General features: G+C 39.4%; 1 protein-coding gene across 5 annotated transcripts in view; it reads left to right on the top strand.

Annotated features, from left to right (window-relative positions):
• GRAMD3 (GRAM domain containing 3) overlaps positions 1-17,581 on the top strand; it is a 131,029-nt gene that overhangs the window by 49,968 nt on the left and 63,480 nt on the right. For 2 of the 5 annotated variants that reach the window (XM_011942082.1, XM_011942084.1), the window contains exon 1: positions 12,372-12,920. The exons of 2 other annotated variants lie outside the window; for them this stretch is intronic. In XM_011942082.1, the coding sequence (XP_011797472.1) occupies positions 12,857-12,920 (64 nt within the window). In that variant the 5' untranslated portion in view covers positions 12,372-12,856. Of the gene's footprint in view, positions 1-12,371; positions 12,921-17,581 lie in introns of those variants that run through there. One more of the 5 variants, XM_011942087.1, reaches the window with a different exon arrangement.

Genomic DNA, 17,581 nt, shown 5'->3' on the forward strand with positions numbered 1-17,581 from the left:
AGTTTGTGAGCATTTTCTCCCATTCTGTAAGTTGTCTGTGTACTCTGTTAATAGTTTGTATTGCTGTGAAGAGCTCTTTAATTAGGTCCCACTTGTCAGTTTTTGTTTGTGTTGCAGTTGCTTTTGAGGATAATCATAAATTCTTTCCCAAGGCCAATGTCCAAAATGGTGTTTCCTAGGTTTTCTTCTAGATTCTTGCAGTTTGAGGTCTTACATGAAAATATTTTATCCATCTTGAGTTAATTTCTGTATATGGTTAAAGATAGGGGTCCAGTTTCATTCTTCTACATATGGCTAGCCAGCTATCCTAGCACCATTTATTGAAAAGGGAGTCCTGATATAAATGATGAATTGATGGGTGCTGACGAGTTGATGGGTGCAGCACACCAACATTGCACAAGTATACATATGTAACAAACCTGCACGTTATGCACATGTACCCTAGAACTTAAAGTATAAAAAAAAAAAAAAAAAAAAAAAAGGGAGTCCTTTCCCCATTGCTTATTTTTGACAACTTTGTCAAAGATCAGATGATTGTAGGTGTGTGGCTTGATTTATGGGTTCTCTATTCTGTTCTACTGGTCTATGTGTCTGTTTCTGTACCAGTTCCATGCTGTTTCAGTTACTGTAGCATTATAGTATAGCTTGAAGTTAGGTGATTTGGTGTCTCCAGCTTTGTTCTTTTTGCTTACAATTTCCTTGGCTATTTAGGCTCTTTTTTGGTTCCATGTGAATTTTAGAGTATTTTTTTCTTATTCTGTTAAAAATGATGTTGATAGCTTGATAGGAATAGCATTGAATCTGTATATTCCTTTTGGGTAGTATGGCCATTTTAACAACATTGATTCTTCCAATTCATGAACATGGAGTGTTTTTCCATTTGTTTGTGTCATTTATGCTTTCTTGCTGCAGTGTTTTATAGTTCTCCTTGTAGAGATCTTTCATCTCATTGGTTAGATGTATTTCTGGTGTGTGTATGTGTGTGTGTGTCTATTTTAAATGGGATTGCATTCTTGATTTGGCTGTCAACTTGAACATTATTTGTGTATAGAAATGCTACTGATTTTTGTACATTGATTTTGTATCCTGAAACTTTACTAAGTCATTTATAAGTTCCAGGAGTCTTTAGACAGAATCTTTAGGGTTTTCTAAGTATAGAATTATTTCATCAGCAAAGAGAGATAATTTGACTTCATCTTTTCCTATTTGGATGCCTTTTATATCTTTCTCTTGCCTGATTGCTCTGACGAGGACTTCCAGTACTATGTTGAATAGGAGTAGTGACACTGGGAATCCTTGTTTGTTCCAGTTCTCAAGGAAAATGCTTCCAGTTTTTGCCTGTTCAATCTGATGTTGGCTATGGCTTTGTCATAGATGGCTCTTATTATTTTGAGGTATGTTCCTTTGATGCCTAGTTTCTTAAGAGTTTTTATCATGAAAGAATGTTGGATTTTATCAAAAGCTTTTGCTGCATTTTTTAATCATATGGTTTTTGTTTTAAATTAAGATAATCATATGGTTTTTGTTTTAAATTATGTTTATGTGATGAACCACATTTATTGATTTGCATATAATGAAGGAAACTTACATCCCAGGAATGAAGCCTATTTGTTTATGAAGAATTAACTTTTGGATATGCTGCTGGATTCAGTTTGCTAGTATTGTCTTAAACATTTTTGCATCTATGTTCTTCAGGGATATTGACCTATAGTTTTCTGTTTTTGTTGTGTCTTTGCCAGGTTTTGGTATCAGGGTGATGCTGGCTTTATAGAATGAGTTAGAAAAGAGTCCTTTCTCCTTGATTTTTTGGAATAGTTTCAGTAGGATTGGTACCAGTTCTTCTTTGTACTTCTGGTAGAATTTGGCTATAACTCCATCTGATCCAGGGCTTTTTCTGGTTAGCAGGTTTTTTTATTGCTGATTTCAATTTCAGAACTTGATATTGGTCTATTCAGGGTTTCAATTTCTTCCTGAATCAATCTTGGAGACTATGTGTTTCCAGGAATTTAGCCATATCCTCTAGAGTTTTTTAGTTTATATGCATGGAGGTGTTTATCATAGTCTCTGAGGATTTTCTGCATTTCTGTGGGATAGACTGTAATGTCACCTTTGTCATTTCTGATTGTGCTTATTTAGATCTTCTCTCTTTTTTCTTTGTTAATCTAGCTAGCAGTTTGTTGATCTTGCTTATCTTTTCAAAAAGACAACTTTTGGTTTCATTGATTCTTTGAATGGAATTTAGTCTCCATTTTGTTCAGTTCTTCTCTGATTTTAGTTATTTATTTTCTTCTACTAACTTAGGGGTTTGTTCTTGTTTTTCTAGTTTCCCTAGGGGTGATATTAGATCATGAATTTGAGATCTAACTTTTTGAGGTGGGCATTTAGCACTATAAACTTTCCTCGTGACATTGCTTTTGCTGCATCCCAGAGATTTTGGTATGTTGTGTCTCTGTTTTCATTTCTTTCAAATAATTTTTTGATTTCTGCCTTAATTTTGTCGTTTATCCAAAAGTAATTAAGAAGCAAGTTTTTTAATTTCCATGTAATTGTGTAGTTTTGAGAGATCTTCTTGGAATCGATTTTCATTTTTATTCTACTGCATTCTGAGTATGGCGGGTATGGTTTCAATTTTTTTTAATTTATTGAGACTGAGCATGAGGTTGAGCATGGGATCAATCCTGGAGTATGTTCCATGTGCAGATGAGAATATATATTCTGTGGTAGATGGGTGGGGTATTCTGTAGACGTCTCTTAGGTCCAGTTAGTCAGGTATTGAATTTAAGTCCAGAAATGTCTTTGTTAGTTTTCTGCCTTGATGATCTGTCTAAGGCTATCAGTGGGATGTTGAAGTGCTCCACTATGATTGTGTGACTGTCTACGTCTTTTTGTAGGCCTAGAGGTACTTGTTTCATGAATCTGGTGGTGCTCCAATGCTGTATGAGCATATATTTAGGATAGTTAAGATTTCTCATTGAATTGAACCTTTTATCCCTAATGATTCTATAAAACAGTTGCTACTACTATTCCAGTTTTTCCCCATAGATAAGAAAAATTGTGGCTTAGAGAAGACAAGTCACTTGCCCAAGGTAGTTACATATTAGGATTCTCAGATTAATCCGACTCTTAACCATTGCCTTATTCTACCCCCCAGTCAGGACTCTCTTATCTCCAGGACAACTCCCTCAACTAGCTCAAACAAGGAGAGTTGTTTACTAAAAAAAACCATTAACAATCCCTTAGACATCCAGTGCAGAAAAGTAAATACTGTAGGACCACCTGGGAAATACAGCTAAGAAGCCAGAAATCAAGACTATTCCAACCAGTTCTCACCACCTGATTCTTTGTAGTGTCTACTGCAAATTTATACAATATTTTTTCAAAATCTGGAGGCTTCAGATTCTATAAGACCAATGTCTGTCTATTTCCAATATCTGAATCACCCTCTGATAGGTGTCTTATTAGATAGCTTATTATATATTTGTTGATATGTAATAAAGATAACTTTTTAATTTGATTTCCTCAACTACTAAAAATAAAAACTAAATTCTGATTTTAATTCGTCTGGGATTTTAACACACAGGGAAATGTTCTGTTTTCATCTGGTATTCTTGTATGTTGTTGTTGAGACAGGGTCTCACTCATCACCCAGGTTGCAGTGCAATGGCTCAGTCAGTCATGGCTCACTCTACCTTTGATCTTCTGGACTCAAGTGATCCTCCTGTCTCAGCCTCCCAAATAGCTGGGACTATAGGCACATGCCACCATGCCTGGCTAATTGTTTTAATTTCTTTTTTTTGTAGAGACAGTGTCTCACTATGCTGCCCAGGCTAAGCTCAAACTCCGGGGCTCAAGCGATCTTCCTACCTCAGCCTCCCAAAGTGCTGGGATTACAGGCATGAGCCACCATGCCCCACTTGGTATGTGTTTAAATGTAGAAGCTAATGCAAATGACAGAGCCCTATAGGAAGATGGTAAATGCACTTATCTTCTCAGGTGAATAGACTTCAATAACTACCCTCTCCTCATGAAAATGTTTTTAAGGTTTTGAAATTGGTTTATACAACATTTCTATGTAAAAAGTCTCCCCTATCCCATTCCTGTAGTTTGTCTATATAAAGACAGAAAGAAGAGATACTGCTATAACTATGCAATCTGGGGCCCTTTCCTTAGGGCCAGTAGTTCTGTTACTTCAGCGCTGTATTCCATTAATAGAATCACATTCCAGTACAAAGCACAGAGCTTGGACTAGAGCCCAGTTCTCCTGACTTCCAGCCTAGAGCCTGTTCTAAAAGTTGTTCAGATGCATGGGGGATGCAGGGGGTGGACAACTGGGAATGAGAGGTTTGTGTGTGACCCAGAGCAAAAGAACACAAAGCATCAAATGAGCAGCCCTTTTCCCTTCTCTCCATTTAACACCATGATGTCACCTGGCACTAAGTGTCTGTTTGTAATATGGTTTCTGAGTAAGGTTCTGTGTGTGTATGTTTTGTAAATATCTGTTTATTAATATGTACCTCCTACTGGACTGCAAACTCACTTACAGTAATCATGGTGCTTATATATTTTTATATCTCCATCACCCAGAATATAGCCTGACACGTAAAAGGCATGCAAAATGTTTGTTGGAAGGAAGGAAGCCAGGAAGGAAGGAAGGGTGGGAGGGAGGGAAAGAAGGAGGGCTACACAATTTGCCTCAAATGAAAGTTCTATTTAAAAGATTCAACCAAAAAGTGAAAGTAAAGAAAATCTGTGGCTACTTGAGAAAAGTAGAAAAACTTTCTTATGTGCCTGAGGAGTAGAAGTCTTCTGCATTCCCTTCTGTCTTGTTCCCCCTTTCCTTCCTTGTTTCAACTTATTTGTTTCGAATGATTTTTAAAAATGAATAGTGCTACATAGAGAAAAGACTGAAGAAACGATAACAAAATGCTATAATAACAGAAATTATCAAAAAAGAAAAAGAAAACATATTTAAAAAGACAAAAGTCAGAAGAAGTAATAAAGAGTTTATACATGATAGAAAGAAAATGTGTAACATACAGACACTAACCGTGATTAAATATTAACTACTTCAAAATGATCTGTCAGTTGCAATGCATGGATTGCATTGTTAAAACATTTCACACGGAGAAAAAGAACATGCCAATCATGGCAGGAGGAAAGAGAAAGGCCAGGACTAATATTGATGGTGTGATCATCAGTTCCCAAAACAAGGCAAGGAAGTAGCTGTATGAATGTTTCTCTGAGAAAATGTGAGAGATTCCATAACTCTAAATTGTTGCCTGTGGATTATAAACAGTGATTTTTGGACTTGCTCCGAGTCTAAACCATCTGAGAGTCATGGGACCTTTCTAATCTGGTAGAGGCTCTTGCACTCCACTAGGAGTCATCTGGTAAGCAGCATGAACCAAATATTTTCCTTTTTGTTACGGGGAGGAAATTGTTATCATAGTTCTTTTTCACTTCTTTTCTTCCTGCAAAGTGAAAAAAGAGTAATTATTCAACATTAGAACATCTCAGATCGGTAAGAGTTCCACAGGAGTATGGTTGAAATTCAGTGGTTAGAAACAACCACTCAGTGATTCATTCACTCAACAAATATTTATTGAGCCTCTAATATGAACTAGGCACTGTGAATGCAGGGGTGAACATGACCAACAAGGTTCTTGTCTTTGAGAAGATTCCATTCTTGTGGGAGAGGACAGATAATAAACCAAAGGACAGAAAACATATTTTCTGTGAGATGCCATCCTTCTCCCACCGACCTTCTCCTCCTCCCTTATACTCCAGGCACAGTGGAGAACACTGGCCTTCTTTCCATTCTTAAAATATGCCAAGCCCAGTCCTGGCTCAGGGGCTGTACCTCCACTCTTCCCTCTGGCTGGCAAGCTCTGCAACCAGACCTTCACATTGCTTCCTCCTCACTGAAGGCTCAGCCAAGATATCATCTCTCAAAGAAGCCTCCCTGATCATCCCGTAAAACAGGCCTCCCTCAAGTTCTATCCTTTTCTATTTTATTTTCTTCATATCTCTTACCCATTGAAACTGTGTTATTTATGTACTGACTTGTTAAATGTTCAGTCTCTCCCACTAGAATGTAAGATCCACAACAACATGGGTTTTGCCTGTTTTGTTCACTTCTATATATCATGCATTTACAACAGTACTGTTAGAAATGTCCATTTACCCACATGCCTAATGACAAAGTATCTCTAGTCAGAGGGTCTAATCTATTATCTGCACTGTGATATCTGGTCTCCCTAGATGGCGCCCGGTGAGCTGGTATTCACATCTTGTATAGTTCTCTCACCTTGAATCTGGGCTAGCCCTATGGCTCACCTTTGACCAAGAGAATGCAGCACAGGAAAAGCTGCATGACCTCCAACTGTCTCACAGGAAGCCTTGTAGATTCTACCTTGGTGTTATAGGACACATGGTCTGGTGGATGCCAGAGAACAAGTCAAAAAAATCCAACTGTACTGAGATGGCCATGCTGTAAGGCAGCCAAAGCTAGTCACATGGAGTGCTGCACAGATACTGAAATGCTCAGCTGGCCCTCAGCTCTTCCAGCCATCCCAGCTGAAGCACCAGACCTGGGAATGAAAATTTCATCTTGCACATCCAGCTTAGCTGAGTCTTCAAATGACTTCAAACCCAGCCTTTATCTGAGTGCAAATGCATGAGTGACCACAAGTGACAACCATTCAGCTGAGCCCAGTCAATCCACAGAACCACGAGAGGTAATAATAAATTATTGTTTTAAGCTACCAGGTTTTGAGTTGGTTAGTTATCCAGCAACAGATAACTGCAAAATGCAGCCACCAAAGAAAGCTCTAGATTCAAACATTTCTTTCCCCACAAACATTGTATTCACACCTGAAGGTCCTTGGGCTTTCTCTCCAACACACTCTCCTACAAGATGTGTGTCTTTGCTACCAACAAAATTTGTTTTACACTGTTCACTCTCCTACAACCCTAAAAGCACACCCCTGCAAGTCAGGAAAACTGGATCTTTGTTCTCATGAGACCACTGTAATTTTTCTCCAAGCTGCTGAACTCTCTGAAAGCTTGGGCTTTTCTCTGAAAAATCATGGTGGAATTTTATTTTGAAATTGTGTTCAGAGTGCGGCAGGCCAAATAGAAAGTAAGAAAGAACACAAATATATTAAACAGATACAAGTAGAAGAGTCCTAATTGAAGCAGGAGAGACTGCATTGAAATAATAGCAGGAAATAGGCCCAGGAGTCAGAACACCTAAATTCAAATGCTGGGTCCTCCCCTCACTAGACCAAAGAGCCCTGGCCTCTTGCAGAACCCAGCGTGAAAACCACCATGCTGGATGATCATAGGGGCCCTTCCAATTCACACATGGTGATCTGTAACATTTGCCATATACAAAATGGGCATGTATTTAAAACTTTGAGACAGATATTACTGTATTGTTTCTGTGGTATCATTTATTTTAATTCTTAAAAAATAACATGAACTGGAAGAGTTTTTTACTGCTTCTGCTTTCTCAATGAACCAGGTAGTGTTTCAAAACTACCCTCTGGTCCCTGGACCAGCAATCCCTTGCCATCTTGCCTATTCCTCTGAACATGAGTGCTAAGCATAGTGGTTGTTTCATCTCTAGGAAGAGAAATAGAAGATTTCAAATATCCCAATCTGCAGTATCACTTGGCTTCGGAAATATTGGCTTAAAACTACTCTACTAAATTTTTTAATCTTATTTTCAAAGCCCTCCAGCATAGAAGATTCCATAATCTACTACAGAGTTCCATTCCAATGTTTCATGGTTATATTCATTGGGGACCTTTTCTTCTATTGACATAAATCATTCAACAAAGGCACCCATTCAGATAATGCTTCTCAACTTTCATTCTTACAATTTTTTTGAAAGTCTTAGAATTAAGTTATTCATTGTCACTGTGTGTTTCTCTTCTGAACTCTCTCCATTTTCCCCCCCCATTTTCTTCTTTAGATACTGGCTTTAACTGAAAACAGTAATGGTCTGAGAAGTGTTCCTGAAATCCTTTTACTTATAAAATATCATGCATAGTTAAGTTATTACAGAGCTTCCAGGTTTTATCTTGATAAGGTCACCAACATCTTCTAAAACCTATCATCAGACAATATGCAAAAAATTACAGGCATGTGATGATACTTACCTATACTTATATTGGTTAATAAATACTCGCCTCACCACATGTTTTAAGTTAGATAACTATAATATTTGACCATGCATTGTGTATTAGTCCATTCTCACACTGCTATAAGGAATTACCTGAGATTGGGTAATTTATAAAGAAAAGAGGTTTAATCATCTCACGGTTCTGTGGGCAGTGCAGACTTCTCCTTCTGGGAAAGCCTCAGGAAACTTATAATCATGGTGGAAGGCAAAGGGGAAGCAAGGCACCATCCTTACATGGTGAAGCGAGAAGCGGGGAGAGAGAGAGAGAGAGCAAGGGGGAGGTGCTACATACTTTCAAACAACCAGATCTCACGAGAACTCTATCACAAGACAGCACTAGGAGGGTGGTGCTAAACCATTAGAAACCACCACCATGATCCAATCACTTCCCACCTCCAACACTCGGGATCCCAATTCAACATGAGATTTGGTTGGGGACACAGAGCCAAACCATATCAGCTTGGAACCAAATCTCCACTCAAGTCTCCAAACACATTATTTGTACTTTTCCTCCAAGACTGTGAACAGATGTGCAGTGTATGTGCTCAATGTTAAGGAAGGCCAATATCTGACCAATATCAAACAAACATCAAAGCTATTTGCATAGAAGCTCCCACCCACCAAAGGTGTTATGTCTGGCATCTTCTACCAAAGTGGTTTCAAAAACTAGAAAAAGTATCAGCTAGAAATCTTCTTTGCTTTTGCCACGTGCGGTGACTCACGCCTGTAATCCCAGCACTTTGGGAGGCCAAGGTGGGTGGATCACCAGGTCAGGAATTTGAGACCAGCCTGGCCAATATGGTGAAACCCTGTCTCTACTATAAATACAAAAATTAGCCGGACGTGGTGGTGTGTGCCTGTAGTACCAGCTACTCGAGAAGCTGAGGCAGGAGAATTGCTTGAACCTGGGAGGTGGAGGTTGCAGTGAGCTCAGATTGTGCCACTGCACTCCAGCCTGGGCAACAGAGCGAGACTCTTTCTCAAAAAAAAAAAAAGAAAGAAAGAATAAGAAAGAAAGACAAAGAAAGAAAGAAAGAAAGAAAAGAAGAGAAGAGAAGAGAAAAGAAGAGAAAAGAAAAGAAAAGAAAAGAAAGGAAAGGAAAGAAAAGAAAAGAAAAGAAAAAAGAAAAGAAATCTTCTTTGCTTTTGAAAACAAGAATTTAGATTCCCAGAGACTTACAGGAAGAAAAATAATGTCTCTTATTGGTGCAATATCAAAGGGCATCCTAAAACACATTTTATGCATAATCTTTTTTTCTTGTCTCCTCTCTCACATATCATAGGCATAATCTTATATCTCTATTTTGTCACATGGCAATGACATTTCCTTTATTGTTTATCTGCTGTGCCTCTTGAATACTATATTCCATATATTACTGTAGAATAGCCCCAAGAATAAACAAATTAGGCAGTTGTTTAACAATACCTTTTAAATGTAAGCAAACATCAGTACGTAAAATAATGTAGCTTACTTGCTCCTTTCTAAGTCTTCTACTCTAGGAAAAGACTGATATTTTCCCTACCTGCCCTGCCTTCCACTTCAACCTTAGCTGCTCCTTCTCACTTAAAACCACACCATTGGAAGACCTCATACCATGCACTAAAGAACTTCCAACTATTTCAGGGTAACTGAGCGCTCTTTAACTGAGCCGTAACTCACGCTAAGACTGCTTTGAATACTTGCCCTTACTCATGCATTAAAAGAGGCCTGACCATGATTTCTCCAAAGGGTAAACATAGACTACCATATGACCCAGCAAGTCTACTCCTAGGTATATATCCAAAAGAAATGAAATCAGGGACTCAGACAAACATTTGCACAGCCATGTTCATAGCAGCATCATTCACAATCAACAAAAGCTGGAAACAACCCAAGTATCCATCAACAGATAAATGGGCAACCCAAATGTGGTATATACATGCAATGGAATATCATTCAGCCACAAAAAAAATGAAATTTGGATATATGCTGTGACACGGATCGACCTTGAAAACATTACACTGAGTGAAATAAGCCAGACACAAAAGGAAAAATATTGTATGATTCCACTTCTATGAGGTAGCTACAACAGACAAATTTATAGAGACAGAAGGTACAATAGAGGCTACCAGAGGCTGGGAGGAGGTGGGGAAGAGACAGTTATTGTTTAATGGGTTTAATGGGAGTTTATGCTACGGATGATAAAAAAAAGTTTTGGGTACAGATAAGTGGTGATAGTTAAATAACACTGTGAAAGTGTTGCATGCCACTGAATTATACACTTATTAAAATGATAAATAGTAATGTTATGTGTATTTTACCACAATAAAAAAATTACTTAGGGGGGAAAAGTCAGTCTGATCTGAGCTGTGTAATGAGAACTTGGAGGGCACCTGAGATTTTAGAGTGCTCATCCAGAGTTTGGGAGATTGACAACCTCATCTCTATTCCAAACCTATCCCTATCCTGAGGAGGGTGGGGATCTCAAGCAAAGACCTAGAGGTGAAGGCATCAGGAATGTCCCCAGGAACAGACAACTATTGGGCACCAAGGAGACAGCCTTCAAGTTTTCAGGTCACCCAGAGCTTTCCCAATCCCATCTAGCACAGCTCCTGTGGTCAGTGATCAGGAAGGAAAAAAGAGAGAGAGGCCTGACTAAGCCAACTTTTCTGGAATTTGTGTAAGCCTTTTTCTTTTGCTTATTTTTCAAATGTCACAAGAATCAATTTTGGAGCAAGCAGGCTATAAAAAGATGCTTTTGTTCTCTCAGCCTAATGATACATATGTAGAAAGAGAAGGAATAAGAAAACTTTGGAAAGAACTTGCACCTCCAAAATGTTTGAAGTTATTTAGGTTAGGTGTTTTACACACACACATACACCCTACAAACATACATATATGCATGTACATACTATGGTTGCATAGTCTTTGTAATACTCTTAAATCTAAACTTTATTTTAAAAGGAAAATGAAGGACTTGCAGCCCCAGAACATAGTTAGTAGTTTTTTCCCAGGCATGTCATGCTCTGCTGTTGCCACCTGTAATTGTTTTAAAGTCAAGTCAGGCTTCCAATAATAACGTTTTATATTAATTATTCTAATTGTCAACTACTCCATAGCAAATTAGAAAACCACCAATACAAATGTTATTTGCTATAACAAATCAATGTTTATACAAGCTTGCCCAACCTGCAGCCCAGGACAGCTCTAAATACAGCCCAATACAAATTTATAAACTGTCTTACAACGTTGTGACATGTATGCATGGATTTTTTTTTTTTTTGAGACAGGGTCTCACTCTGTCACCCACACTGGAGTGCAGTGGTGGATCCTGGCCCACCGCAACCTCCACCTCCCAGGCTCAAGCAATTCTCCTGCCTCAGCCTCCCAAACTGTTGGGATTACAGGCGCCTGTGCCACCTCACCCAGCTAATTTTTGTATTTTTAGTAGAGACGGGGTTTCACTATGTTGGCCATGCTAGTCTCGAACTCCTGACCTCAAATGATCCACCAGCCTCGACCTCCCAACCTGCTGGGATTTCAGGCGTAAGCCACCGTGCCTGGCCCCTGCACGGGCCTTTTTTAAAGCTCATCATCTATCCTTAGTGTTAGTGTATTTTATGTGTGGCCCAAGACACTTTGTCTTCTTCCAGTGTGGCCCAGGGAAGCCAAAAGATTGGACACCCCTGGTTGAGAACAATGCCTGGAACTTGGTTGCTCTCAAAAGTTCGTTCAATGAATGAATGAACAGATGCTTCCAATGGAAAACCTTAGAACCGGCAAGTCAAAATGTCACCAAAAGGTGGGAAGAAGAGGCATTCACCGTACTGGTTGAGTGCATAGTAAATAAGGTACTTGTACAACTGTGGGCAACGAAGAGGCGGCTTGGGAATTATCAAACACCAATTTTGATTTTGATGAGAACAGCCATAACCCAATATTTGAAGATTTTGATGGTTGCTTCTTCTTTTCCCCTCTAAGCCCCCCAGAGAACGATGAATGGTTAACCAAAAGAGCACCAAAGGCAACCACTTATTACCTTTGTTATTCCCACATAAAAAATTGAGCAGAGCTATTGTTTAAGCAGAAGAGACAGTCCCTCAAAGAAGCAATATCCTGTTTGAATAATTTAGGATGGGGCATAGGCCAGCCCACACAGCGCATTTGTGTGACAGGGCGTCCCACTCAGACGTCTCCATTTCCGGTATCTAGAGCCGGCTGCCCTCTTTAAAAATCCCCCTGTTACAGTCGGGATAGAAAACAAAAAGCCTAATTTACTAGGAGCCTACACAGATTGTGCCTTCTTAGGCAAATGCTCCACCTGCTTGGCCAATTAGCTTCCTCTCCCGAAAGACTCGTTCAACAGGTTTCCTTTTTCTCTTCTCTGCCTCCTGGGTTGGGGAAAGAGGCTGTCACTTCGCTTCGACCCTCCCCTTCCCTCCCTCTGGGCTCTTCCACACTGGGTCGGACCAATCGCGCCCGCTCCGACGTGTCCAGGTCCGCGGCCCGGAGAGCTTGGCGCGGCCCGGCCTGGATGCGCGCGGCAGAGGGGGCAGGGGAGGGCACGGCGCCGCTTGCTTGGCCTGCGCCCCGGGACCTAGAAGCCGGGACGAGCCGGGGGAGAGTCAGGCGCGCGGAAGTCTGAAGGTGCCCTCCAGACACGGCCCCGATGACAGAACTACAGCAAGATGTGGAAGACACGAAGCCTGCGAAAGTGCTCGGGAAGAGAGAGAGCAAAGTTGGTTCAGCCCAGTGAGTATTCTCAGCTGGGACCCATCCAAGGAGGTGGGAGGAGCGCAACCCAAACTTCTCTGCCCCGGGACGCGTTTTGGGTGGATGCGGATTTCTGGAGTTTCTACATGGACAATCTTGTGGCGCTCTCTCTCTCTCTTTCTCTCTCTCTCTGTCCCTCTCTCTCTCTCTGTCTAGATACTCAGTTAAGGAGACGGTTTAGATTGATTGAAAAGTCTACTGTAGGATTTAAACAAATTCTCTTAATTCAAAACTCACTGGATGTTGGGAAAATAATTTTGTAGAAAATAAGCCTAACCACATTGAAGCTCAAAGTCCCAACACAGCCCTTCGTTTAGAATGACCATTTTCACAAATTCATTTCAGTTCAGATAACGGAGTATCTCCTTGTTCGATAACGATGGGCAATACAAGGATAAATGTTATTTTGGATCTGCCCTTCTGGAACTTCAAGAGCAGAGTGGGGATGGGGGAGGCACAAATGAGTATTACTGTACTTCAAGGGACTTTGGTGACCATTGCCACGTTAAACACACAGACAAGGTATGATAAAGAGTTTAGCCTATAACTGAGTCTTCTCTACTGTTAAAATATTTGTCTATTTTGCAGGCTTTGGTAAAATTAGTTTGGGAGGAGGAGTTGTTTGTTTTTTCCTAAAAAGTGGTATTTTCTAAGCCTACTGAAGTCGCTTCTAATTCAGTCTATGATTTTAGACACTAACCCTTCTGAGCTCTAAAACTCTTGTTTTGGTATCAGGATAAGAGTAATTTAGGAAGGAGGAATATATATTATCATAAGGATATACTGATGTGATCATTCCACTTTGAAATCACTTTAAGTTGCCAAATTTTTGTGCTTAGAAACCCGGCCTAACTTCTGTTTTGAACTTCATAACTTAGATTAATTATCACTAAGCTCAAAGTCTTGTTGAAGTCTGGGTGTCCCAATGGATTAGAATGACTCGCTCCTCGCCATTTCCCTGCGTCTGTAACTGCACACATGTAGGCCTTGCCACCTAGAGCCTTAGCCTCCTAAGTGATAGTAGCTGGCGCTTACTGAGAATGCTTACTATGTGACAGGGAGTGTGCTCAACACTTTAAATGCATTCTCACAAAGAATGAGGCAGGTGCTATTATTTCCATGTTGCAGATAAAAGCACTGAAGCTCTGAGACTAGGCAGAGTCACATAGTTAATAAAAGAGCATCCAGGATTCAAACCCAGGTCTCCTAACTTTACAGCATGAACTTATAACCACTATGCTGTGCACCGGTTCCTCTGTTCCAGAATCTATGATGGCCTTCCATGGCCTACTATTAAAAATGGGATCCTCTGCCAAGATTTTCAGATCCTTCATGATCTGGACCCACACAGACCATTGCAACCTCACTTCCTAATACTAGTCAGCATGTACATCTTTTATAGCCAAACAATCATACTAGCAGCCCTATACTTAAAGGGGTGATATGCAGCACTCCCGTGTTCATTGCAGATTACTCATAATAGCCAAGATATGAAATCAGCCTAAGTGTCCATCAACAGATGAATGGATAAGAAAATGTGTTATGTGTACACAAGATATGAAATCAATCTAAGTTGTCTATCAATGGATAAATGGATAAGAAAATGTGGCATATATACACAATATTATTCAGCCTTTTAAAAGAAAGATCCTGTCATTTGTGACATGGATGAACCTAGAGGACGTATGTTAGGCACAATAAGCCAGGAATAGAAAAACAAACACTGCCTGATCTCACTTATGTGTGACATCTAAAAAAGGTCGACTCAGGCCTGGGACTGTGGCTCATGCCCATAATCCCAACACTTTGGGAAGCTGCGGCTGGAGGATCACTTGAGCCCAGGAGTTTAAGAGCAGCCTAGGCAACAAAGTGAGACCCTATCTCTACAGAAAAAAAAAAAAAAAGTTAAGCATGATGGCGCACACCTGTGGTCCCAGTTACTCGGGAGGCTGAGGTGGGAGAATCGCTTGAGCCCAGGCAGTTGAGGCTGCAGTGAGCCATGTTCTTGCCACTGCATTCCAGCCTGGATGCAGAGTGAGACCCTGTGTCAAAACTATAATTTAATTTAAAAATAAATTTAAAAGTTGGATTCATAGAAACAGTAGAATGGTGGTTGCCAGGTGCTGGAAGGTGGAAAGGGTGGGGAAGGAGGGAATAGGGAGTTGATCAGAGGGTACAAAGTTTCAGTTAGAAGGAATAAGTTTTGAGATCTATTGCACAGCAAGGTGATTAGTGAATAACAATGTACTGTATATTTCAAAATAACTAAGAGTAAATTTCAAATGTCTCACCATAAAAATGATAGGTAAGCAAGACCATAGGTATGTTGCTTGATTTAATCATGCCACATTGTATACATACACCAAAACATTATCTTGTACCCCATAAACATAAGCAATTATGATTTGTCAATTAAAAATAATATTAATTTTAAAATAATTTTAAAATATTTTTCTTATAAAACTCAAAAAAAGAAGTGATATGCAGAAGGAATAAGGAACTGGTATGTCAAACACAGGACCGAATGAATCCCCTTCTGTCTTCACTTTTCCTTACCGCTATTCCTTTCCCCTCTCTCCTCTCTCTTCATCTACTTCTAGAAATCAACTCAAGTTTTCCTTCATGTGAAGCCTTCCTTCATTACTGGCCATACTCATCTCTTCTTTACTAGTATTCACCTTGTACACATGTGGCTTCCATCTCATAGAGTTTAGCTGCTGTTACTATGATGATTAATTAACAATTAATGTTTATTGACAGTTTAGTTTGTACAAAGTACTGTTTCAAGTTGTTAACATATATTAATTCACCCACTAATCCAGTTGTATTAGTTATCTTTCCTCTAAATGGGCTGCAGACTCAGATTACATTTTTCCTTATTGAATTTCTCAGAGGCCCAAGCAACAGTCACTTTCGATAACCATCTGTTGGTGAGCTGGGGAAGCTAAGACCCCAGACCCACTAATTAAGATATATACTGTAATATGCTTGTAGCGACAATCAGCTTGACTATGTCAGGGGAAATTCTATGTTTAAAATTTTTCTTAATCACATTTCCTATCAGTAGCGGTTAGAATTTCTAGGTACATTCACTTGCCCAAGAGCTGTGGCTAATTTGTTCATCTTTCTGCTAGAAGAAGGTGAAGCTGTTGGTACACTCATCACCAAAGTGCATATTTGATGAAAAAATACAATGAATCCCTTTCTGACCAAGAATAAGTACTTTAGCTGTATATTTCCTTTTGAGATCCTAACTTTCTCTGCTTGTATTACCTTTTCTATTCTGAATTTTATGTTCCCAGTACTTGAACAGTTGTAGCATAGCCTGACTTTTTTTGACACACATTTTTTTTTCCTTCAAGAGGCCAGAACACCCTTGCTCTAACTTTTGTTTGTTTGTGTGTTATTTAAGTTCTGGGGTACCTGTGCACAACGTGCAGGTTTGTTACATAGGTATACATGTGCCATGTTGGTGTGCTGCACCCATCAACTCATCATTTACATTAGGTATCTCTCCTAATGCTGTCCCTCCCCCAAACCCCCATGCTTTTTACACATTTTATGAAACACACCTTTATTTCTTAAAGCTTCTTCTGGATCTCATTTAGTAATGTCCAGGTTACTTTTAATGAATTTCAACAAGTACCCAAAAGGAATGCTGATATATTCTGAGCAAAAGTTATCTTGATTCATGTTTCAAATAATGAATTAAATTACACGTAATATCATTCAATTTGCAATTTGAATTTTTAACATTTGAACTTTAATAACTTGAGGTGTAAGAATTTTAGAAATTTGTCCAACTCCATATGTATGTAGGAAAAGGATAGATGTGGGCAACAAGAACATTTACCTTAAAAGGAAGCTCTCTGGTTTTATCAATAAAGGTTGGTTATTTTTAGTATATATTTTTACTTAAAATAGTGAATTCAAGCAAAAATAAATGACTATCTGTCTTTGTGCATGGCATGTTGGAGTACTTGACAAACAGAACACAGGTTGAAGTTAGGAACTGATCTTGAATTAGAAGCAAGAGAAATAAAGGCAAATAATTGTTGGACCTAACTCAGTTTCTTAGTGCTTACTTAATTCCAAACTTTGAAAGCTCCCATTTAGCAAAAGAAGATTATCTCCCTATCTGTGTATGGGTGTGCATATAATTTTTTTTTTTTTAATTTCCAGGTCATCAGATCTGACAGGCTGGGTGTGGTAGCTCACTATAATCCCAGCATTTTGGGAGGCCGAGGCAGGTGGATCACTTGAGGCCAAGAGTTTGAGACCAGCCTGGCCAACATGGTGAAACCCCGTCTCTACCATAAATACAAAAGTTAACCAGGCGTGATGGCTCATGCCTGTAATCCCAACTACTAGGGAGGCTGAGGGGAGAGGCCTGGGAGGCAGAGGTTGCAGTGAGCCAAGATCGTGGATTGTGCCACTGTACTCCAGCCTGGACAACATAGCAAGATCCAGTTCACTTTTCATTACAAACTTTGGAGTAGGAAAGAATAATGTATAACATGTTTTAACATATATTAATTCACCCACTAATCCATTAAATATGGGCCTTCAATGTATGAACACTCATATTTTAAAATGTCATACATAGCATATTATATTTATAAATTATATTAAACAAATTA

The sequence above is a fragment of the Colobus angolensis genome, unplaced genomic scaffold (assembly GCF_000951035.1).
Source record: "Colobus angolensis palliatus isolate OR3802 unplaced genomic scaffold, Cang.pa_1.0 Scaffold206, whole genome shotgun sequence".
Classification (NCBI taxonomy): Eukaryota; Metazoa; Chordata; class Mammalia; order Primates; family Cercopithecidae; genus Colobus; species Colobus angolensis.